The sequence below is a fragment of the Bubalus bubalis genome, chromosome 5, assembly GCF_019923935.1.
Source record: "Bubalus bubalis isolate 160015118507 breed Murrah chromosome 5, NDDB_SH_1, whole genome shotgun sequence".
Classification (NCBI taxonomy): Eukaryota; Metazoa; Chordata; class Mammalia; order Artiodactyla; family Bovidae; genus Bubalus; species Bubalus bubalis.
Window position 1 is genome coordinate 60,139,585 of NC_059161.1, and position 25,881 is coordinate 60,165,465.

General features: G+C 38.7%; 2 protein-coding genes across 9 annotated transcripts in view; one reads left to right on the top strand and one right to left on the bottom strand.

Moving 5' to 3' along the window:
• SPATA17 (spermatogenesis associated 17) overlaps positions 1 to 21,827 on the bottom strand; it is a 239,331-nt gene extending 217,504 nt beyond the window's left edge. For all 3 annotated transcript variants that reach the window (XM_045165757.1, XM_045165758.1, XM_006076186.4), the window contains exon 1: positions 21,720 to 21,827. In XM_045165757.1, coding sequence (XP_045021692.1) covers positions 21,720 to 21,787 — 68 coding nt within the window. In that variant the 5' untranslated portion in view covers positions 21,788 to 21,827. The remainder of the gene's footprint in view (positions 1 to 21,719) is intronic.
• A 250-nt stretch (positions 21,828 to 22,077) lies between these two features.
• GPATCH2 (G-patch domain containing 2) overlaps positions 22,078 to 25,881 on the top strand; it is a 190,468-nt gene continuing 186,664 nt past the window's right edge. For all 6 annotated transcript variants that reach the window (XM_006076191.4, XM_025286090.3, XM_025286089.3 and 3 more), the window contains exon 1: positions 22,078 to 22,259. In XM_006076191.4, coding sequence (XP_006076253.3) covers positions 22,204 to 22,259 — 56 coding nt within the window. In that variant the 5' untranslated portion in view covers positions 22,078 to 22,203. The remainder of the gene's footprint in view (positions 22,260 to 25,881) is intronic.

Sequence of the window (25,881 nt, forward strand, 5' to 3'; positions counted from 1 at the left end):
AAGAATACACAGAAGAACTGTACAAAAAAGATCTTCACGACCCAGATAATCATGATGGTGTGATCACTCAACTAGAGCCAGACATCCTGGAATGTGAAGTCAAGTGGGCCTTAGAAAGCATCACTACAAACAAAGCTAGTGGAGGTGATAGAATTCCAGTGGAACTATTCAAAATCCTGAAAGATGATGCTGTGAAAGTGCTGCACTCAATATGCCAGCAAATTTGGAAAACTCAGCAGTGGCCACAGGACTGGAAAAGGTCAGTTTTCATTCCAATTCCAAAGAAAGGCAATGCCAAAGAATGCTCAAACTACCACACAATTGCACTCATCTCACATGCTAGTAAAGTAATGCTCAAAATTCTCCAAGCTAGGCTTCAGCAATATGTGAACCATGAACTTCCTGAAGTTCAAGCTGGTTTTAGAAAAGGCAGTTGAAACATGTAAAATATCATTTATGAAACGAGTTGCCAGTCCAGGTTCGATGCACGATGCTGGATGCTTGGGGCTGGTGCACTGGGACGACCCAGAGGGATGGAATGGGGAGGGAGGAGGGAGGAGGGTTCGGGATGGGGAACACATGTATACCTGTGGCGGATTCATTTTGATATTTGGCAAAACTAATACAATTATGTAAAGTTTAAAAATAAAATTAAATTAAAAAAAATAAATAAATGAAAAATTAAAAAAATAAAAAATAAAAGAAAAGGCAGAGGAACCAGAGATCAAATTGCCAACATCCGCTGGATCATGGAAAAAGCAAGAGAGTTCCAGAAAAGCATCTATTTCTGCTTTATTGACTATGCCAAAGCCTTTGACTGTGTGGATCACAAGAAACTGTGGAAAATTCTGAAAGAGATGGGAATACCAGACCACCTGATCTGCCTCTTGAGAAATTTGTATGCAGGTCAGGAAGCAACAGTTAGAACTGGACATGGAACAACAGACTGGTTCCAAATAGGAAAAGGAGTTCATCAAGGCTGTATATTGTCACCCTGTTTATTTAACTTATATGCAGAGTACATCATGAGAAACGCTGGACTGGAAGAAGCACAAGCTGGAATCAAGGTTGCAGGGAGAAATATCAATAACCTCAGATATGCAGATGACACCACCCTTATGGCAGAAAGTGAAGAGGAACTCAAAAGCCTCTTGATGAAGGTGAAAGTGGAGAGTGAAAAAGTTGGCTTAAAACTCAACATTCAGAAAACGAAGATCATGGCATCCGGTCCCATCACTTCATGGGAAATAGATGGGGAAACAGTGGAAACAGTGCCAGACTTTATTTTTCTGGGCTCCAAAATCACTACAGATGGTGACTACAGCCATGAAATTAAAAGACGCTTACTCCTTGGAAGGAAAGATATGACCAACCTAGATAGCATATTCAAAAGCAGAGACATTACTTTGCCAACAAAGGTTCGTCTAGTCAAGGCTATGGTTTTTCCTGTGGTCATGTATGGATGTGAGAGTTGGACTGTGAAGAAGGCTGAGCGCCGAAGAATTGATGCATTTGAACTGTGGTGTTGGAGAAGACGCTTGAGAGTCCCTTGGACTGCAAGGAGATCCAACCAGTCCATTCTGAAGGAGATCAGCCCTGGGATTTCTTTGGAAGGAATGATGCTAAAGCGGAAACTCCAGTACTTTGGCCACCTCATGCGAAGAGTTGACTCACTGGAAAAGACTGTGATGCTGGGAGGGATTGGGGGCAAGAGGAGAAGGGGACGACAGAGGATAGATGGTTGGATGGCATCACTGACTCGACGGACGTGAGTCTCAGTGAACTCCGGGAGTTGGTGATGGACAGGGAGGCCTGGCGTGCTGCGATTCATGGGGTTGCAAAGAGTCCAACACAACTGAGTGACTGATCTGATCTGAATTACTTTACAACATTGTAGTGGTTTTTTTCACCATTCATTCACTTGAATCAGCCATGGGTGTATATGTGTCCCCCATCCTGAATCCCTCTCCTACCTCCCTCCCCATCCCATCCCTCAGGGACATCCCAGTGCACTGGCCCTGAGCATCCTGTCTCATGCATCAAAGCTGAACTGGCGATCTGTTTCACATATGGTAATATACATGTTTCAATGCTATTTTCTCAAATCGTCGCACCCTCACCTCCTCCCACGAATCCAAAAGTCTGTTCTTTACATCTGTGTCTCTTTTGCTGTCTCACATATAGGGTCATCTTTACCATCTTTCTAAATTCCATATATATGCATTAATATACTTTAGTGGTTTTTTTCTTTCTGACTTACTTCACTCTGTATAATAGGCTCCAGTTTCATTCACTTCATTAGAACTGATTCAAATGCATTCTTTTTATTTTATTTTTTAAATTTATTTAATTGGAGGTTAATTACTTTACAATATTGTAGTGGTTTTTGCCATACATTGACATGAATTAGCCATAGGTATACATGTGTTCCCCATACTGAACCCCTCTCCCACCTCCCTCCCCAACCCATCCCTCAAGGTCATCCCAGTGCACCAGCCCTGAGCACCTTGTCTCATGCATCGAACCTGGACTGGTGATCTATTTCACATATGATAATATACATGTTTCAATGCTATTCTCTCAAATCATCCAACCCTCTCCCTCTCCCACAAAGTCTAAAAGTCTGTTCTTTACATCTCTGTCTCTTTTGCTATCTTGCATATAGGGTCATCATTACCATCTTTTTAAATTCCATATATATGCGTTAATATACTGTATTGGTGTTTTTCTTTCTCACTTACTTTTAGTCTCTATAATAGGCTCCAGTTTCATCCACCTCATTAGAACTGATTCAAATGCATTTTTAATAGCTAAGTAATATTCTCTTGTGTATATGTACCATGGCTTTCCTATCCATTCATCTGCTGATGGGCATCTAGGTTGCTTCCATATCCTGGCTATTATAAACAGTGCTGCAGTAAACACTGGGGTACACACGTCTCTTTCAATTCTGGTTTCCTTGGTGTGTATGCCCAGGAGTGGGATTGCTGGGTCGTATGGCAGTTCTATTTCCAGTTTTTTAAGGAATCTCTATACTGTTCTCCATAGTGGCTGTACTAGTTTGCATTCCCACCAACGGTGTAAGAGGGTTCCCTTTTCTCTGCACCCTCTCCAGTATTTATTGTTTGTAGACCTTTGGATAGCAGCCATTCCAACCAGCATGAGATGGAACCTCATTGTGGTTTTTATTTCAAATGCATTCTTTTTAGTGGCCGAGTAATATTCCATCATGTATATGTACCACAGCTTTCTTATCCATTCATCTGCTGATGGACATCTAGGTTGCTTCTATGTCCTAGCTATTGTAAACAGTGCTTCAATGAACATTGGGGTACATGTATCTCTTTCAATTCTAGTTTCCTCAGTGTGTATGCCCAGCAGTGGGATTGCTGTCTCCCGGCAATCTTGATTCCAGCTTGTGCTTCATCCAGCCCAGCATTTTGCATGATGTACTCTGCATATAAGTTAAATAAGCAGGGTGACAATATACAGCCTTGACATACTCCCTTCCTAATCTGGAACCAGTCGGTTGTTCCGAGTCTGGTTCTAACTATTGCTTTTTAACCTGCAAGCAGATTTCATAGGAGGCAGGTAAGGTGACCTGGTAGCCCCATCTCTTTAAGAATTTTTCACAGTTTGTTGTGATCCACACAAAGACTTTAGCATAGTTAATGAAGCACAAGTAGATGTTTTTCTGGAATTCTCTTGCTTTTCCTATGATCCAGTTGATGTTGGCAATTTGATATCTGGTTCGTCTCCCTTTTCTAAATTCAGCTTGAACATCTAGAAGTTCAAAGTTCATGTACTGTTGTAACTTAGCTGGAGAATTTTCAGCATTACTTTGTTAGCCTGTGAAATGAGTGCAGTTTTGTGGAAGTTTGAGCATTCTTTCAGAGAAGGCAATGGCACCCCCACTCCAGTACTCTTGCCTGGAAAATCCCATGGACAGAGGAGCCTGGTGGGCTGCAGTCCATGGGGTCGCTAAGAGTCAGACACGACTGAGCGACTTCACTTTCACTTTTCACTTTCATGCATTGGAGAAGGAAATGGCAACCCACTCCAGTGTTCTTGCCTGGAGAATTCCAGGGACGGTGGAGCCTGGTGGGCTGCTATCTATGGGGTCGCACAGAGTTGGACACGACTGAAGCGACTTAGCAGCAGCAACAGCAGAGCATTCTTTGGCATTGCCTTTCTTTGGGATTGGAATGAAAACTGATTTTTCCAGTCCTGTGGCCACTGCGGAGTTTTCCAAGTTTCCTGGCATATTGAATGCAGCATTTTCACAGCATCATCTTTTAGGATTTGGAATAGCTCAGCTGGAATTACATCACCTCCACTAGCTTTGTTCATAGTGATGCTTCCTAGGGCCCACTTGACTTCCAGGATGTCTGGTTCTAGGTGAGTGATCAAACCATCATGGTTATCTGGGTCAGTAAGATCATTTTGTATAGTTCTTTTGTCTATTCTTGTCACCTCTTAATATCGTCTACTTCTATCATCCATGCTATTTCTATCATCAGCAAATAATGAGTTTCACTCCTTCCTTTCCAATTTGGATGTCTTTCTTTGTCTTGCCTAATTACTCTAGCTAGAACTTCCAGTACTATACTGAGTAGGAGTGGTAAGATCATTTCCTTGATCTCAATCTTAGAGGAAATATTTTCAATTTCTCTACATTAAGAATAATGTTAGCTGGGTTTGTCATGCATGGGCTATATTATTTTAAGGTATATTCTTTCTATACTCAGTCTTTTAAGGTTTTTTATCATCAAAAGATGTTGTATTCTGTCAAATGCTTTTTCTGAATCTATTGAGATGACCATATGATTTTTGTCTTTCATTTTATTGATATGATGATATATTATATTTACTAATTTGCATATATCAAATAGTCCTTGCATCCCAGTGATATATCCTACTTGGTCATAGTGTCCAAAGTGTTCTGGAATTCAGTTAACTAACATTTTGTTGAGAATTTTTTTCACCTATGTTCATGAGGGATAGTGGTCTACAGTTTTCTTTTCTTGTTGCGTCGTTATCTAGTCTTGGTATCAAAATAATGCTTGCAGAATGAGTTTGGACATGTTCTTCAATATTTTTGAAAAATTTGAGAAGTATTGGTGTTCACATTTTCTTTAAATGTTAGGTAGAATTCTGAAGTGATCCCATCTGATCCTGGAGTTTTCTGTTAGAAGTTTTAAAATTACCAATTCAGTCTCTTTACTCTTTATTGTCTGTTCAGATTCGTTTTTTTTTTTTTTTTTTTTTTCCTAATTTAATCTTGGTAGGTTGTTTGCTTCTAGAAATGTATGCATTTCTTCTAGGTTGTATAATTTTTGGTGTAGATGCTCAATAGCAGTCTCTTTGGATTCTATGTATTTTTGTAGCATCAGTTGTAGTATCTCTTCTTTCATTTCTAAATTTGAGTCCCCTTTTTGTTTAGGTTTGTCAATTTTGCTTATCTTTTTTTGAAGAATCAGTTCTTAATTTTGTTGATCCTTTTTATGGCTTTTGTGGTCTCTAGTTCATTTATTTACATTCTGATCCTTATTTCCTTCTTTCTGCTAACTTTGAACTTAATTTGCTCTTTTTCTAGCTCCTTGAGGAGTAAAGTTTGGTTACTCAATTGAGATGAAATTTCTTAATATATACATTTATTGCTATAAACTTTCCTCTCAGAACTACTTTTGCTGAATCTCACAGTATTTGATATGTTATGTTTTAATTTTCATTTGTTTTGAGACAATTTTTTATTTCCCTTTTGATTTTTCTTTTGATCCAATGGTTGTCTAGAAGTATGTTGTTCATATTTGCAGATCTTCTCACTTTTCTCTTGTTGATTTCTAGCTTCATACTATTGTAGTCAGAGGAGATAGATATGATTTCAATCTTTTAAATTTGCTAAGTTTTTTTTTTTGTGTGGCCTATTATATGATCTATCCTGAAGAATATTCCATGTGCTCTTGAGAAGAATGTGCATTCCACTGCTGTTGGATAGAATGTTCAATATATGTTTAATAAATTCATTCCTTATAAAGTGTTGTTCAATCCCAACATTGCCTTGATTTTCTCTTTGGACAATCTAGCCATTGCTAATAGTGGGGCTTTAAAATCTCTCACACTTTTAGTATTATTGCCTATTATATTGCCTTTCTGAATTTTCTTGTAGCCCAGTGAATTCCTTTATAACACTTATTTTAAATTCTTATTAATTTGTAATATCCCATGCCTTTGGATTTGGCTGCTGGAAAATTGTCATTTAATTTTGTAATATCATGCTACCCTTACTATTTATGGTGGCTGATGAAAAGCATCTCTACTGTTGTAGTTGAGGTAGACTTTCTTATTTTGCATGCTAAGTCACTTCAGATGTGCCCAACCCTTGGCAACACAATTGACCACATAGGGTCCTCTGTCCATGGGATTCTCCAGGCAAGAACGCTGGAGTGGGCTGTCATGCCCTTCTTTTTTATTTTGTCAAGGCTTTATTTACTTTAATTCTAACAGTTCACCAGGTTAATAATTAGGAGTCTTCCTTTTGTTTTCCCAAAGGTAGTGCTATAAACACAAGTTTCTTGTTCTTACTGGCACTGACTTGCCCCTAAGGTTGGGCACATACACATGGCATTGAAACATGTAAAATATCATGTATGAAACGAGTTGCCAGTCCAGGTTCGATGCATGATACTGGATGCTTGGGGCTGGTACACTGGGACGACCCAGAGGGATGGTATGGGGAGGGAGGAGGGAGGAGGGTTCAGGATGGAGAACACATGTATACCTGTGGCAGATTCATTTTGATATTTGGCAAAACTAATACAATTATGTAAAGTTAAAAAAAAAAAACAAAACAATACAGCAAAGGTAGTGCAAAGCCTGGAGAGATGTGTGCTTATTATTTGGGACTTTAAGTGTGTCCACAGCTCAGTAGAAGCTCCCTTAATTGTGTGTGTGTGGTGGTGGGGGGAGGGTGTCCCAGAGGTGCATGGTCAGTCTTTTTTCTGCCCAGGGGAAAGACAATGGCTTCCTTCATTTTCTGTCATCTGCTTACCTCCCTTTCTTTTACCTCCCACAGCCACTGAGTGTCCTCAGAGACAACCTGGTGCCTTTAGTTGCAACACAGACAGGACAGACCCCCTACTCACCACCATCATCCTCTACCTCCTCTTCCAGAAAGGTTGGACCAGCTCGCTGACAGATCGGGATCTGCCTTCTCTGCCATGACTCCTCTGCTGCCACCAGATCCAGTGCCACTTCCCTTGCTCTGCCACCTCCTCTGCAGTCCAATCCATGCACTCTCAGGTGCACAGATGGATGGATACCCCAGGTTTTCTAGTATGCTGTGCAGAGGTGCTCTCTTTTTTTTAATTTCTTTTCTTCTTCTGGTAATGTATGTCTGATTAGTTTTAAATCAAAGTGGAGAGAAAAAGGAAGAACCTCTGCTGCCATGACGCTGCCATCACATTTAGCAAGCCATTTAAACCAAAGACATAGTCTGTACTCTCAAACTAACAGAAGTGAAAAATATTTTAACAGTAAAGAAAACCCTGTGAAAAGTGAAATACCATATAGGAAAAGGGAACTATCATGTCAGAAGTAAAGATCTGGAAAATATAAAAGCAGAAAAGGGTTTTTTTTAATGAAATAATCAGTAGGAAAAGATGGGAGTCAAAGGAAGCATTTGAGTAGGTTCTCAGAGGATGCACAGCAATCCTGATCTGTGTATATAAGATATCTTAACATCTGTGCTGTGATATTCCTCAGGTACTTTAAGTCAACAGATCTAAAATAACTCCTCTCATCCTTCCTCCATATACAGCCACCCTCTGTTCTCTTTTCAGTTCAGTTCAGTTCAGTTGCTCAGTCGTGTCCGACTATTTGCGACCCCATGAATCGCAGCATGCCAGGCCTCCCTGTCCATCACCAACTCCCGGAGTTCACTCAAACTCATGTCCATCAAGTCAGTAATGCCATCCAGCCATCTCATCCTCTGTCATCCCCTTCTCCTCCTGCCCCCAATCCCTCCCAGCATCAGACTCTTGTCCAATGAGTCAACTCTTCACATGAGGTGGCCAAAGTATTGGAGTGTCAGCTTTAGCATCAGTCCTTCCAAAGAACACCCAGGACTGATCTCCTTTAGAATGGACTGGTTGGATCTCCTTGCAGTCCAAGGGACTCTCAACAGTCTTCTCCAACGCCACAGTTAAAAAGCATCAATTCTTCGGCGCTCAACCTTCTTCACAGTCCAACTCTCACATCCATACATGACCACAGGAAAAACCACAGCCTTGACCAGATGGACCTTTGTTGGCAAAGTAATGTCTCTGCTTTTCAACATGCTATCTAGGTTGGTCATAACTTTCCTTCCAAGGAGTAAGCGTCTTATAATTTCATGGCTGCAATCACCATCTGCATTGATTTTGGAGCCCCAAAAAATAAAGTCTGACATTGTTTCCACTGTTTTCCATCTATTTCCCATGAAGTGATGGGACCAGATGCCATGATCTTCGTTTTCTGAATGTTGAGCTTTAAGCCAACTTTTTCTGCAAGCCATTTCTCATGAATGACAATACTATTCAATGAAGTGCTCAGTCAGAAACTGCAAGACCAATTCTCTGCATTAGTTTGTGTCTTCACCTTTTAAAGATTAGCTTCTTGCAAAACCATTGTTTCCTAGGCACTAGTCTTCTACTCTGTTCCATCCTTCCAGTCACTGTTTGAATGGTCTTTCTAAAACCTGAATATAATCAAATCAAAGTCAATTTTTTCATAAAACCCTTTTGTGGCAATCCCACAAAACACCCCAAATCTTCTGAATGACGTCTAAGGTTCTTAGGATGTCATTGTTCATCCACCCGGCCTCAGACTTCATCTCCCATGTCTTCTTTCACCACTTCAGTCCTATGACAGAGCCATTCTACCCCTATAGTTCCCAGAATAGGCCATGTGCTCTCTTGCCTTCAAGCTATCACAAAACTATACCCTGTTCTTGAAATGACTTTTGCAACTACAATTTCCAAAGGGATGTATCTTTATAGTACTCTGAAAGTTCTTCTGTATACTAATCATAATACTTATCTTCTTGAGAGAAAGGCTCACCTTTTATTTTATCTGTATCCTAACATATACTATAGTATCTGATTCATAGGAGAAGCTAAACTAATGTCCATGGAAGGACAGAGAAAGGAAAAAAAGAAGGAAGGAAGGAAGGAAGATAAGATAAGTAATAGCTGAAGTCAAGGCAGAAGGCAAAGTTCTTAACTAGTTTTCAGAGTTCTGTGTACAATACAAAGGGATATTAGATTCCCTGAATATTATCACTGAGGCCTTGGAATCACATATCTCCAAAATGTAATGGTCTTTGGTTCAAAAATATTTATAGTGAAAGATGTCAAACAACGGGAAAAAAACATAAGGCCCAAATAAAAGACATAAGTATTTTACAGTTCCCTAGAAGTTACTGGAAAAGCATCAAGAAGGGAGATCATGATTCAACAGTGTCAAATGCCATGAATCAGTCATGAAAACAAGGCCACTATTTCATGGGGTTTCAGGGTTAGAAGGAATCTTTCATTTTTCTTTTAACATTTTTATCCTAGTCAATATTCTATTCTAGTACAGGAAATAAAAATGTCATTTAGGGCAAAAATAGAGAAGATAAAGTAACACAATGTCTAGTAGAGCAGGCAATTCAAAGAAGACAGAGGGTAAAGAAGATAAGGAAAGAAACATTTATTCAAAAAGGCTGATATAAAGTCAAATTCATGATAATAGATAAAATGGTTTTTCATGGTTATTTAACCCTTTTTACCATTAAACTTTTTTATTGGAATATAACTGCTTTACATTGTTGTGCTCGTTTCTGCTACATGACAACATGAATCAGCTATATGTATACATATATCCCCACCCTCTAGAGCTCCCCTCCCAGCACACCCCCCCATCCCACCCTTCTAAGTCATCACAAAGCATCGAGCTGAGCTCCCTATGCTATATAGTGGCTACTCACTAGCAATTTATTTTATAGATGGTAGTATATATACATCAATACTACTCTCAATTCACCCTACCCTCTCCTTCCCCTGCTTCCATGTCCACAGGTCTGTTCTCTACATCTGTGTCTCTATTCCTGCTCTGCAAATAGGTTATCAGTACCATTTTTCTAGATTCTGTGCCCTTAATATTTCAAATGCCTATAGTAAACCTGGTTGACCCTTGATAATGAGGCTGTTCAGGGCACCAACACCCCACTCAGTCAAAAATCCTATGCATAATCTTACATCAGCCCAAATACCCGCAGTTCAGTCAGTCACTCAGTCATGTCCACCTCTGTGACCCCATGGACTGCAGCACGCCAAGCTTCACTGTCCATCACCAACTCCTGGAGCTTACTCAAACTCATGTCCACTGAGTCGGTGATGCCATCCAACCATCTCATCCTCTGTTGTCCCCTTCTCCTCCCACCTTCAATCATTCCCAGCATTCAAACAATTGGGGATTGTGCATTATTGTAGAACGCATCTGTTGAAAAAAATATCTGAATATAAGTGGACTTGGGTAGTTCAAACCCATGTAGTTCAAAGGTAAACTGTACTCTATTAATGAAATTAATGAAAACATTATTCTCTCCTTCACCAGCAATAAACAGCTGACACCCTTTACAAAGGAGAGAGAAAAAGTATACGGTATACAGATATGCCTAATACTTTTTCAACTAATATATTAGTTTGAGCTTACCCCTTACGTGTAATTATCACACAAGATAAGCAATCACATTATCTGTCTTGAGTTTATGCTTTTTCAACTCTCCCAGTAATAATGTTAACATATAATACTTAGTCAAAAGGAAGATTAAATAATTTCTTTTTGGAGTTATTAAAAATCTCTGGGTTTTTTAAACAGCCATTTAATTAAAAGTATATATATATATATATACTAATAAGAACTATACATTAAATTAAATTAAAGGGAAATGCTTTGAAATAACTAGTAGTTAGCTTTGTGCTCAATTTTAAGTTATGGGCTGAAATTTGACTTCTACACACATTTTTCTGTTGCCATTTTTTAACTGCTTAAAAATGAAATTTACAGATACTTGGGTTACCACTGGGATGCTGCATACTCATACAATATGTCATGAACTATTAGACATTTTATGTTTAAAATGAAAAATGTGGGTAACACTTTATTTTAATGGTATATTAATTAGTTCCAAATTACAATGAAAATCCTATAGCTGTGAATAAAATATGACATCTACATGAATTTGAAATAAATTTATTATGATCAGTATTATCACAATGAATACTAAATGAATTAATAATGATGAAAGACCAAAAGCATTACCAGGAATCTAATAAAACACTGAGAAAAAGCAGGAAGTTTCCAGTCACTTCATCATCAACTAGAAATAAGTATTACAACCCTGTATAACACTATGTGCATATATATCATTAGTGGCCAGAAAATAACTGACAATAATTAAAAAATGAAAAAAATGTGTGATTAAATATTTTTCCTTAATATGCAAAAAATCTGCATTTTACACATCAAAATACTGTGCTTAGTCTGACCTTTACTATTGAATAAATGCTAGACTAAAAACCCAATACCCTTTGCTTCTCATTGTCATTTAACTTGTAGCTATTTCAGACATTAGGAATAAAATTACAGTATTAGCTGTCAACCCACTCCAGTATTCTTGCCTAGAAAATCCCATGGACAGAGAAGCCTCGTGGGCTACAGTCCATGGGGTCGCAAAGAGTCTCACATGACTGAGCAGCAGGCAAGACATGGCATGGTTATAAGACATATTGATGTCCAAAATGATTATTTTTTCCATATCACTTCACTATTAGGTCTTAAGGATTTCAAACTCCGTAAATGCAGGAATTATGCTTATTTTCTACTTTGGATTCTGATTATTACCTATGTTTCTAATAAAAGGTCAGTTACTACTGGATGATGAGAAATAGGACATTTTAGAAGGTACAAGTTCAATGAATCATAGGTTACAAACACATTAGCATTATTTTTTTTTCCGGCTGCATGGCATACAGGATCTTAATTCCCCAACCAGGGATTGAAATTTTGCCCCCCGGCACCCCTCTCCCCCCATAGTGAAAGCAGTGGAAACCCAGAGCCCTAACAACTGGACTGCCAGGCAGTGTGTTTAAGAGTTAGTCACTCAGTCATATCTGACTGTTTGTGACCATTGACTGTAGCCCATCAGGCTCCTCTGTCCATGGAATTCTCCAGACAAGAATATTGGAGAGGGTAACCATTCCCTTCTCCAGACAATCTTAGAATATTCTTGACCCGGGGATTGAACCTAGGTCTCCCACATTGCAGGCAGATTCTTTTCACTTTCGTTAACAGTTTTCATTATAGCTCTTGTCACAGTCCAATGAATCAGGGGTTGCTAATACATAAGCAATTTTTTTCCAGCTGCATGGCATACAGGATCTTAGTTCCCCAATCAGGGATCAAATTCGTGGCCCTTGTAGGGAAAGCAGTCAGAGTTCTAATAACTGGACTGTCAGGAGTGTCTAGCATTAGATCATTGAGTAGGAATTATCATAGCTTGTCATGTAGATGTATACTGTTAGTGTACTTTAAAAATATTTCATATTTACTTTTCTTCCTCCTCCTTCTCACTTCACTAAGGAAATCAGCAGTGGGTAAGGAAAGCAAAGATCTTTATGGGGTGGGGTTGGGGGAATGGGAGGACCTCATGGCTCAGCATGGAGTATCAGAACCTGTGTGGGGTACAGTCGGCATCCACACGGAGGGGCAGCCTGGGGTACGATGTCCCATCTGAGTAAGGAGAGTGTTCCCATGGAGAAGAGGCGTGGCTTTAGGGTGTTGAGGAAGGGTGAAAATGGTGTACACATGGAAGGGCACCAGCACAGGGAATCAGAGACCAAGAGTGATGAAAAGGTATCCGAGTTAGCTGGGAACTGGCACTTCAGCACGGAGAGGAAGCCATCACACAGAGTTAAAGGTGGTATCCCTAAAAGAGAAAGTAGTTACGGTGACAGGAGTTTGATTATACACAGAGGGATTATTCAAATAAGTGAATATGTTAAAAATAACAAGCCAGGTTTCTCAGTTAGAAAAGGGGGAGAAATACTAGAATGAACTCTGTAGTGCTGGATTTGAAACAGAATTGTTAACATAAACTCATGGATTTCAATAGCCACATGGATGGATTAATGGGTAGATCGATCAATAGCTAGATATCTAGATAAAGTATAGACGTAAACTCTGTGCCAGTGCACGCATACACGTATTTTCTAGCTCTGTCCACGTGACAAGGCCTGAGAACAGCAACGCCCAATGACACAGGCATCTACTAAAAGAAACAAGAGGTCCTTGAAGAAATGAGATAAACCCAGGGTTGGGACAGGAAAAGTAAAAGCTTAGCCTCAACATTTTTTGTGTGTCAGAAAGCAGGAGAATATTACCATGAACAGGACACAAAAGGAAGTGGCTCCCGTTAGACAAATCTGGGATAATACTAGCATAAAGACAGGTAAGGGTAATGGGGTCTAACCCATGGATTAAAATAGGAACACATGTGTCCATAATGATATAAATAAGAAAATAAGTAAATTGAAAGTTAGAAGAGGAACAGAATACATTTATAGTCTCAAAACAATTGCTTTTAAAAAATAGCTATTACCAAAAAAGAAAAAGAACATCACAGTGGAGAAGCCTAGCAGACAAAATCTTAATGACATTATCTAAATGTACTCCATCAGTAACTGGATGAATCAAGATGATACAGTACCTGGTAGATGTACTAAGAAGACTATAGCATCACTTCTGTGGTATTTCTGCCATAGGTACATATCCTGAATCTACTGGAGGAAAAATTAGACAAACCTAAACTGAGGGAAATTCCACAAAATAAGTGACCTGTGATCTTCACAGGTGGCAAGGTCATGAAAACTGAAGAAAAACTGAGAAAATATTCTATATTAAAGATAACTGAAGAGACAATAAGAATTTTTGCTATAAATAACACTATTGGGTCAATTGGCAAAGCTTGAACGGAGTCTGAAGATTGGATGGTAGAAGCATACAAATGTTAATTTCTTGATTTTGACTGCAATTATATCGAAAATGTACTTATGTGGAAAAAGAATTTGGAAGGCAATGGGCCATCAGATTGCAACCTACCCCGTTTTCAGTCAGTTCAGTTCAATCACTCAGTTGTGTCTGACTCTTTGCGACCCCATGGACTCAGCATACCAGCATACTCCATCGCCAACTCCCAGAGTTTACTCAAACTCATGTCCATTGAGTCGGTGATGCCATACAGCCATCTCATACTCTGTCATCCCCTTCTCCTCCCGCCTTCAATCTTTCCAGCATTAGGGTCTTTTCAAATGAATCAGTTCTTCGCATCAGGTGCCCAAAATATTGGAGCTTCAGCTTTAGCATCAGTCCTTCCAATGAATATTCAGGACTTTAGGATGGACTGGTTGGATCTCCTTGCAGTCCAAGGGACTCTCAAAAGTCTTCTCCAACACCACAGTTCAGAAGCATCAATTCTGTGGCACTCAGCTTTCTTTATGGTCCAACTCTCACATCCATACACGACTAGAGGAAAAATCATAGCTTTGACTAGACGGACCTTTGTTGGCAAAGTGATGTCTCTGCTTTTTAATATGCTATCTAGGTTGGTCATAACTTTTCTTCCAAGGAACAAGCGTCTTTTAATTTCATGGCTGCAGTCACCATCTGCAGTGATTTTGGAGCCCCCAAAATAAAGTCTGTCACTGTTTCTACTGTTTCCCCATCTATTTGCCATGAAGCGATGGGACCAGATGCCATGATCTTCGTTTTCTGAATGTTGAGTTTTAAGCCACCTTTTTCACTCTCCTCTTTCACTTTCATTAAGAGGCTCTTTAGTTCTTCTTGGCTTTCTGCCATATTTAGTTTTTGTAAGAAGTCTCTCTCTACCGTATTGTAACTTTAATGTAAGTTTGAGATTGTATACACACACACACACACACATAAAAGAAAGGCATCTCAAAAATGTTTTAAATTCTTCAAATACTTTTCATAGTTTAAAATATATTTTTAATATTTAAACTAGACTTAAGAATAAGGAAAATTATCATGTATAAGGAGAACCATCTTATAATGATAAAAATGTTAATTTATCAAGCAGATTTGATAGTTTTAAAGGCATATACAACTAATAATAAAACTTTAAAATACATGAAGTAAAACCTGACAAAAATAAAAGGGGAAATAGACAAATTTAGTTTGGAAATTATAGTGGCGAATTGCAACATGTCTCTCTGAATAATTGATAAGACAGCTGTCAAAACATGAACATTTATCAGCCAACCTAATCTAATTGACATTTATAGAACACTCTACCCAGTAATATATATTTGGTATATCTTCAAATTCACTATCTTTCATTTGAAACATTTTAGTCTGATATTAAGTTCATTTAGTTACTGCTGGTACCAAGACAAATTTCTGATTTTTTAAAAATTTGTTTTCTAATCTGACACTTTACCAAATTCATCTTATTTACATGACAGTTTTTTAATAGATTATTTTACATCTTCTCAGTTTTATAATTTCATTATCTGTAACCAACTTTTATTCCTTCCCTTTCAATACTTACTCATTTTTTTCTTTTATTACAGTATTGACTACTATTTCCAGAAAAAAAAGTTCCAAATAGTAGAATCAATATGCATTTTTCTCTTGCTTTTGAATGAAATCTATATTGTATTTCATCAATACACAAGATGTTGGCTATTGGTTTTAGAAACATATTGTTTATTACTAAGCACATTTCCTTTTATTTCTCTTTTACAAACATTTTTAAACACTTAAGAACTTTATCCGAGTGATGGTTACACAGATATACACATATGTAAAAGTTACTGAGCAAAACACTTATAGTTTATGTACTTCATTAAATGTATATATCAAAATGTTAAGAATTTTTATAAAGAAAGGACAAATACTCAGAAATAGATACTAAATTTATCAACTACCTTTTTTATACCCACTGAGTACATCATATATCCTTTGATCTACTTTGATGTTGGATCATATGATCCTTTGATCATATATCCTGAGTAGATCATTTTATCCTTTGTCCTCCTGTTGTGACTGCCTATAATATTATGAATTTACTGGGTGTTAATTAATCTGCCAAACAATTATTTAGTCTTCTTAGCTGACATGTCAATAGGTATTATTGTCTCTTTCACAGATGAGAAAACTGATATCAAAAGTGTTTAAGTAAGGTAAAAACATAAATTTAAGAGCTTAAGTTTAAGTCTAAAGTGACACAGAATTAGGATTTTAACTCTTCCTGCATGCTGACATAAATCCTTCTTGCATACTTGCCAGAAGCCTTCCTAAATGTCACTGGTCAGAACAGAGTATAACTGAACAGAAACAACCAGTAATTAATTAGAATCAGAGGAAGGAACTCATGTCTATCTGATTAAGCTATTATCCATTTAGGTTACTAGGACCAAAATGATTGTCCAAAGAAAAGGACACCAAACCAAGTAATCAGCCTAAGAAGGCAGTCAGGAACCTTTGACTATGTTGCAGTTAGAAACAAATTAAGTTCATGGGAAGAGTAGATTCCAGAATCAGGCCAACTTAAAGAACATTATACTTCAGGTTGACACAAGGTAATGAAATCCACTCTAATCACTGGTCTTGTACCGGAGAGTACTTGCCATATCAGGTGTTTTCCTTTCCTCAAGCTGACCTTAGAAAGGCAGGTTAGGCTTTATGTATTTGATGTACTTACTTCCATGCTGGGACTTGATTTAAAGTCCCCAGACTTCAAGCATGGCTTCCCTGATGGCTCAACAGTAAAGAATCTGCCTGCAATGCAGGAAACATGAGTTCAGTTCCTGGGTTGGGAAGATCCCCTGGAGAAGAAAATGGCAACCCACTCTAGTGTTCTTGCCTGGGAAATTCCATGGACAGAGGAGCCTGGTGGGCTTCAATCCATGGGGCCACAAAAGAGTTGGACACAACTGAGCGACTAAACAACAAGCAATCCAAGTATAACTTTGGACTGAGATAGATCAGACTTCATTAGATCTTTGTTCTTACTGAACAAGTAATTTACACTTTAAAGATTTCATTTTCCTCCATTGTAAAGTAGGAAAAATAACATCACGTCATATGATTATTGTGGAAATCAACATAATATTTGTGAAAGTATTTTACAGAGTTCTCAGCACATAGCATATATTCAATCCCATTTATTTCTCTTTTTACTCTCTCCTCTCTAGCCTCATGCACTCCCTATGCCCCATTTAAGAGGGTCAGAGACCTGGAAATTTGACAGTTGACCACCTGGTCACTATAGTGTCTCTACCAAACTTCCAGCCCTCTCCTGAGCACCTGCTTTCTCTATATTTCCCTACACACACTTTTCCCTATCGCTAAATTAATTAAAATATATTTTGACATCTATTAGGTTAATTTCTGCTTATATATCCTTAGAAAACTATATACTGGAGTGGGTAGCCATTCCCTTCTCCAGGGGATCTTCCTGACTCAGAGATCAAATCTGGGTCTCCTGCATTGCAGGCAGATTCTTTTACTGTCTGAGTCACTAGGGAAGCCCACATATAGTTCCAAACTATTTCAAATGTTATTTTTTTTATATAAGCAAATTCGACTGAAGTTTTCATAACAAGCAAAAGAGGTCACAAAGAGTTAAACTAATAAATGATGTAATTGGAGAAGGAAAGCAGAAGAAAAAAAAAAACAAATAAAAATGCTTTATCCAATTTAAAAATAAGTCCAAGTTTTCTTTATAGACAGAGTCAGATCAAGTCACTCCTCTATCGAAAATCCCCAATGACCTCCTACCTTAATCAGGGTAGAATCCAGTATCTTTACTGTGGCTTAAAAGCTCCAAATGATCTGACCTCCAACACTGTTTTGCAACACATATATGCAGGCTTCTGACAACAGGGGTATAGCAGTTAATGTTACAGCTCCTGAAGGCTGTAACATCTCTTAGATCTCTACCTAGTAGGCCTGCTCATTCACTTTTATTAGGACTCTGTTGAAATATCTCCTGATCAGAGGAGCCTCATCAGCCCACTCTATTTAAAACAGCATATTGAGTTCGCTTCTTGCCTACCTTGCTTTATTCTTTGCTATTATAATTACCCTAAGATAAAATATTATACATAAGTTTATTTATGTTCTGTTTACCTCATGACTTTTTTGCTCACTGCTATATCCTCAATACATGGAACAGTCCTTAGCACATAGTAGGTGCTCTGTCAGTATTTAATTAATCAGTGAATAGTTAATTCATAAACAGTACTGAGAATCTAAGTAGAGTGTGTTAAGTCCTCATAAGAAATGTTCATGTTAAAAAATAAGTTTCTTCTGAATAATGTTAAAATCTAAAATAAAATAAAACATAGCTTATACATGAAAACTCATGACAGAGGACAAGAATTACAAAGTAGCTTAACATAGGGTGATGGCTTTATATCAATATGCATGTATACGTTATAGCTGAATCACTTCGCTGTACACGTGAAACTAACACAACATTGTAAATCAACGATACTCCAACATAAAATGAAAAATTTAATTTAAAAAAAGAAACTAACTTAACCCATCACAAATTTCCTGGATTCTAATTATTTAAAACCTTAAAATGTTCTGCTTGCAAAGAGAAATACACAAAACAATACGATTAACTCATATCCGATTAAGGCGGCTCAATATTGATGTTACAAGTTGTATGTTACTGCATTAAATTTCCTTAAAGAAATAATAAAAACAATTTTTAACAACTGCAAGTGGGATTCAAAGGTGTAACATTTTGCACATCCAAAAAAAAACAAAAAAAGAGAGAGCCAATAATGAAGAGAGATGCACTAGAATACATATATAATCTAAATAATATGACATAAAAAAGATACCACGCAGTGGAAACTCAGTGGAATTCAGTGGAAGTGGGACATTTTGAACTCATTCCTTTTAGTATTTGACACATTAAATAAGGATATGGGGGAAATGAACTATGATTAATGAACATATCCCAAACTCTTTTTTTCCACAAATAGGACAGTATAAATGATCAATAAGTCACAAAGAAATCTCACTAGTTTGGAAGACTAGAAATGAAACTAGGAAGTAATAGTGAAAGTTGAAAAAAAAAAAAAGCCAATACTTAGACATATAACAACTGGGTATTATCTTCTTGCTGCCCAGTAACATCCTAGACAGGATTTTTAGCCTCTTTGATGAGTAGACCACCAAATATGAACACCCACAAAACATTTCTTGGGGAGCAACTTCCCAGAGGGCTTGGGGGGGTCTGATAATGCACATATCTTTCCATACCCGAAGACAATGGCACCCCACTCCAGTACTGTTGCCCGGAAAATCCCATGGATGGAGGAGCCTGGTAGGCTGCAGTCCATGAGGTCACTAAAAGTCAGACACAACTGAGCGACTTCACTTTCACTTTCCACTTTCATGCATCGGAGAAGGAAATGGCAACCCACTCCAGTGTTCTTGCCTGGAGAATCCCATGGACGGAGAAGCCTGGTAGGCTGCAGTCCATGGGGTCGCACAGAGTCCGACACGACTGAAGCGACTTAGCAGTAGCAGTAGCAGCTTTCTCATTGTATCAGCTACTACCATACTTCTCCCAGGTGGCGCTAGTGGTAAAGAACCAGCCTACCAATGCAGGAAATATAAAAGACACAGTTTGATCCCTGTGTGGGGGAAGATCCCTGGAGGAAGGCATGGCAACCCACTCCAGTATTCTTGCCTGGAGAATCCCATCGACAGAGGAACCTGGTGAGCCACAGTCCATAGGGTCGCACAGAGTCAGACATGACTGAAGCAACTTAGCAGGCACCATACACCTCACTTTTTGGAGTTCCAAATCTTTCCCCTCTGTTAGGCAGAGAAGCTCATCTCTTCCTCAGTGGACACCCAGGCCCTGGAGGATTTAGGTGCTAATCTAAGCACTTAGTCATAGTTCATTTTTCCCAACAAAGTCGTGTTTTAACTTCAGAGGCAATTTGGTGCCAGCTGTTAAACATGCTTGTCACTGTCTTGTTACCAACAGAGAAGGAAAACATTAAAACAAGCCAAGAAGAATTAAAATGGTTTCTTCCCACTCTGTTGCCTATATAATAATAGATTTGGCCAACCATGTGCTTAGGCCGTTTGGACTTCTGGATCTTGGTGCTTTTTGCCCCTTAATTCATCAAAACCAGTGTGGTGCAAAGAAAATCTTGGCTAGGGTGGTAGTGAAGATCATAGGCCTTAGAGTTGGGCTTTTGGTTTTGAGACTTAGCTGTATGACTTCATACAAATTACTAATCTGGCTGAATCTCATTTTCCTTGCCTTGTATAAAGAAGGAATAAACATACAACTTGTACAGATGTTTATGAATTAAATGATAGGCTCATACACCATTTTTTTTTTTTTTTTTACAATGTCTCCCTTCTTATGCAAAATGGGGCCTGACAGGAACCTATGTGAGAAATGCAGACATGCTGGCCAAAACTGAGACCCAGAAAATCAGAGTCTGCATTTTACCAAGACCCTCGGGTGATTCTGATGTACACGGTTTGCAAAGAACTGATCTGGTCAATAACACAGGGGAAAAAGAAAACAATTTCTTAAGAAAATTACCTGTTGATTTTTTCATATGTTAACATTTTATATGTGTTTTTCTTCTTTGCTATTCAATACCTTGTTCTTTTTTCTTTTAACTAGGCAAACTTGGGAATTTCAATTGCTTCTTTAAAGACTTTCATTCATATTGAAAATATTAATATTAATAATAAATTCCAGGCCAGAATACTGGAGTGTGTAGCCTTTCCCTTTGCCAAGGGATCTTTCCTACCCAGGGATTGAACCCAGGTCTCCCGCATTGCAGGTGTATTCTTTACCAGCTGAGCCACAAGGGAAGCCCAAGAATGTAGTAGGTGAGATAAATGTTAGAATAAGAACAGCTCAGCAAGATTGTCTTCTTGGCATATTTTCTATTGGTCTGGTATGTCACTATATTCTACCAATGTCCTTTTCACTTTTTTGGAACTTCTCTTAGCTTAGAAAATGTCCTGAGGCATTGCTTCCAGAAGATCATTGTTCAAATGAACCTTTTGTAGGATGTTTAGGTGTAGAGAGATGGATAGGGCCGCCAGTGTCTTCTTCAGCCCTCTTAACAAATTGGTATTGATTATCCTGTCAGAATAGTTTACATGCTGCCACTCTGGGAAGACAAGTGAGTCATAGAACAGTTGAGTTCAGCGACATTCGTGACATAATGGAGGTAGATGGGGGACACTCCGAGCTCACTCAGCTAAGGAGACAGGGTGAGCCCAATGAGGCCATCAAACTTTCCATAAGAGGACACAGGTTTCATCCCATTGTGGCGTGATGATGTCAAAGGAAAACACTTATCGTACAATTTTATTTCTACTGGAATTTTACTTAAATTATCTCCAGATGATAACCATGGCCCCCTGCATCGGGAATCCCCCTGTATGCTAACACTACTTTCAGAAATTCGTGATTCTGTTTGCAGACTACCAACGAGGAAGAGAAGTAAGGGGTACTCAATTAGGCAATGAATTCACAGGACGTTCCTGCTGAGGAGTAACGGGCTGGGGGTGAAGCCAGGCCTTTTCGCGTTCCCTAATTGATACCCTACCTGTTCCTGTAGTAATATTGCTGTGCTATACTCTTCGACCGGGCTTGCAGCCTGGCTAACGTGGCCATAGCCTCCGCTCGCCCGCCGCACCTCTGGAGTTACTCTCGGTCTCCTAGGCAACCGGGCTAAACCATTCCACTTATCCCGGGGATTCAACTTTCGTTGACTTCACATTTTTTTCCTCCAACACTCTTTCAGTACCGAAACACCAGAAATAAAAACTAAGAAACTTTTCTAATTAAAGATTTCAAATTATTGACCCCTCTCCCTTCTATGAGGAAAAAAGAGGAGATTTTCAGAGAAAGAAGCAGTGGAGGTGGGGAGGGGAACTAATGGTTGCTCCCAGCTTCCGTTTTCCGCCTGCTGTCGGCTTCCGGAAGCTCAGCTCAAAATGCTGAACTGCTCCTGGGAAGTCGCTGGTGGTGCGGTAGTTGGAGTCTGTTCTCGGGCCTGAGCCTCGAGGCCAGGCTCTTGGGTGTCGTTAATGTTCGGGGCCGCCGGGCGCCAACCGATCGGAGCTCCAGCCGCCGGGAACAGCTGGTGAGGCTGGCCGCCCTGGGGATGGGCGATCCGGAAAGGGTGTGATGGCCGGGGCCCGCTGGACCTGGAATGGAAGGGGGAGGGAGTTGTGATGGATGATCTGAAGACCTTTAGGCCTTGCTCTCTTTTCGTTCCTGGGATGGACGCAGTTTAAGGAAGGCGTGGAAGTGTGTGCTAAAGATTTGCGAAGGAATACAGTCAATGCTTGCTGATTGCTTGTCTACTACGCCACAATAATGTAGGAGGAAAGCTTTCTGTACGCCCGGAGCAATTCATTTCTTCGTTGACTGTTGACAAGACGAGGATTACAGAAGAATCTATCTTACTATAGGCATTATTTCCTCATTTTCCTTTTTAAATTTGCAAGATTGTACCAGGTGTTTTCGAAGATCAGTTCCCAGAAATCTAGACTTCTGGAAGTTTAGAAGTGGAGGAGACTTTGCCTTCCTACCCCTCTTTTTTTGGAGTAGGCGTAACCTACCAGTTTCTGTCCCTTGAACGTTCCATTCTAGTTCAAATGAGATGTGCATGGGATGTCCCCTGAGAACTTAAAATGTCAGGGTTAAATTTAGGGTTCGACTGCAGTGTTATACCGCTAAACCACTTTAGAATAATAAACTGCTTTGACTTGGCAAAGTTCTTTCACAAATTGCTACGTTTTATCCTTATGAAGGCCCTGTGATAGGAGATTATCACAGGCACAGAATGGTTAAGGGACTTGTTCAGTGTTTCCATGCAGCCTCTAGCCCTAGACCTGGAAACTGGGTTTTGGATTTCTAGTTGAAAACTCTTTCTACTCCTGTGTTTCTCACAAGACATTTTCCTCCAAGTATACCCAAGACGAACAGTGAAACAAAATTTCCACTGACGTTCTCAAACCATAAAGTTAAACAACAGGTGAAATGCAGCTGAAATGTGTCAGTCCATTTCTAGATTCCGCAACAAATGAGAACCTGAGGGATTCTAGTAGTCAGTGATCTCCAAGAATTTCTTTTGCATCACCTATCATTGAATAAAGAATATCTTGCTTAGAATGCTTTGAATCAGATCAGATCGTTCTGTAGTTCATTTTATAATGAATAGACTTGGTTATGCTTCTTTGAAAAAATTTTTTAGTTGAAATATAGTTAACTTACAGTATTGTATTAGTTTTAGCTGTTCAGCACTGTGATTCATTAATTTTACAGATTGTACTCCTTTAAACATTATTACAAAATAATGGAGATGGGGCAAATTAGGGGTATGAGATTGAGATACAAGCTACTATGTACACAATAGATAAGCAACAAGGATACAGGTTATAGCACAGGGAATTATAATCATTATCTTGGTTATGCTCCTTTTAAATACATTTTCCTGTGAGAAAAATAAGGAGCGCTTTTTTTTTTTATGAGCATTTTATTTTAATGGTAATTAGCATAAAATAAAACACATAATTCTTAAGTGTTTAGTATTTTTAGTTTTGGCAGTTGTATATACAGTGTAACCACAACACAAAGCAAGATATAGGATATTTCCATCATCCCAAACACGAGTCCCTCTCCAGATTTTCTTTCTTAATGTTTCACCATTCAGCATCTTTTTAAGAGGGGGAGACAAAATGTGCCCTATAGATTGGTCTGCTCTTGCTGTACTGATACTGGTTTGTAGGATAGATGACAATTTAATGGAAAAATATGACTTTTTAAACTCCTGTTCCTCCTTCTATCCAAATCGTGGTCAGGTACCTCTTTTTAAGGGAAGATCCTTTGGAGTAGGAAATGGCAACCCACCCCAGTACTTTTGCCTGGAAAATTCCATGGATAGAGGAGCCTGGGGGGCTATAGTCCCAAGGTGTCACCAAGAGTCAAACATGACTGAACATACACACACACACACACACACATCCTTTTTGTAATATAGAGAAACTTCTTTCACTTCTCTATTTTACTTGAGATGGAATACATCCTTTCTTATGGCATCAGAGTATAATATAGTGCCTAGCATGTTATTAGTGTTTTTGAATAAAATTCTTGAATTATCCCTGATTTGACAGGATGAGTGTTCCAGAAATTTGGATCCTGTATTTTCTAGTTTATCTGTGCAACCATCTTGTTATTCAGACTTTCTTAATGGAATTTTCTTTTTTATTCATTCATCAGACATTGACTGTACCCTACATGTGTGTTTTATCCCAATGTCGACATCTCAGTGCCAGTCAGGATGCTACTTAGTTGGTGTAGTTAATTGGTACCAGCTTTTGCACATATATGTCATCTCAGGTATGGGGTTGCCAAGAAGTTTGGGCATTTTTCTACAGTGTTACGGAAAACCAGGACAAACTTTTTGGTCAACCCAATAAATCTTTTGAAATAGGTGCTGCTGTTCTTTGTATTTTAGAGATGGCAAGACAGAAGCAGATATTGTTTAAATATTAATAACTTAGCCAAGCATCATATTTGCAGTATGATTCTAGTATATCTGGGCTTACCTTGTGGCTCAGCTGGTAAAGAATCCGCCTACATGCAGGAGACCTGGGTTCGATCCCTGGGTTAGGAAGATCCCCTGGAGAAGGGACACTTCCAGTATATCTAAAAAAAAATTCTTAGTTATTCTAGTGTATTGCCTGTGCGTCTGAGTGAGATACCATATCACAAGGAATATATAAACTGGAAAGGATATGCACAGGTTTGTTAACTAGGCCTGATGTAGTTAATTCCCACCTTGACTTCAACCTTTTCTCCAGTGTCTAGGTTAGTTTTTCAATTTTCAGGCACCACGTGGGTAAGTGTAGAGGATTTCTCTCTTAATCTTTTATTAAAAAGTAGAACTGATATTTTATAAGTTAAAAGCCTAAGGAAGAAAAGCTTTATACAGTTAAAAAAATCCTATGATTATTGTGTGTGTCAGGAAATATGTTTTTTGTACAAGTTCTGGTAAGTCTTGATAGTTCATATTTTTATAAAATCTTTATAGCTGGAAGTGTCTCTCTCCCCTTCCTGCCACCTCATACACATTTTTGAAAGTAGGGTCGAAGAGTGAAGTAAGTCAGAAAGAGAAAGACAGATGTTGTATATTAATGCACACATATGGAATCTAGAAAGATGGTACTGTAGATGAATGTATTTGCAGGGCAGCAGTGGAGACGCAGACATAGAGAACAGACTGGACACAGCGGGGAAGGAGAGGGTGGGATGAACTGAGAGAACAGCATGGAAAATACATTACCGTATATAAAGTAGAGAGCTAGGGGGAAGTTGCTGTGTGACACAGGGAGATCAACCCAGTGCTCTGTGATAGCCTAGAGGGGTGGGATGGAAAGGGAGATGGGAGTGTTTAGGAGGGAGGGGACATATACCTGTTGCTGATTCATGTTGTTTTATAGCCGAAATCACAATATCGTAAAGCAATTATCCTCCAATTAAAAAAAAAAAAGAAAGTAGGGTCTATCTGTTTCGGTACTTAAAATGTTAACCTGCCTTTTCAAAATTGATTTATTTAATAAATAAATCACATTTAGAATTTGACATGCTGTTACTTTTTACTTTATTCGTAATTTTTATTTAAAAGTCAACTTTTGAGGTTTTTGGAAAGATTTTAAAGTTTGAACTCACAGATTTTTTAAGTTAATTATTGATAATGG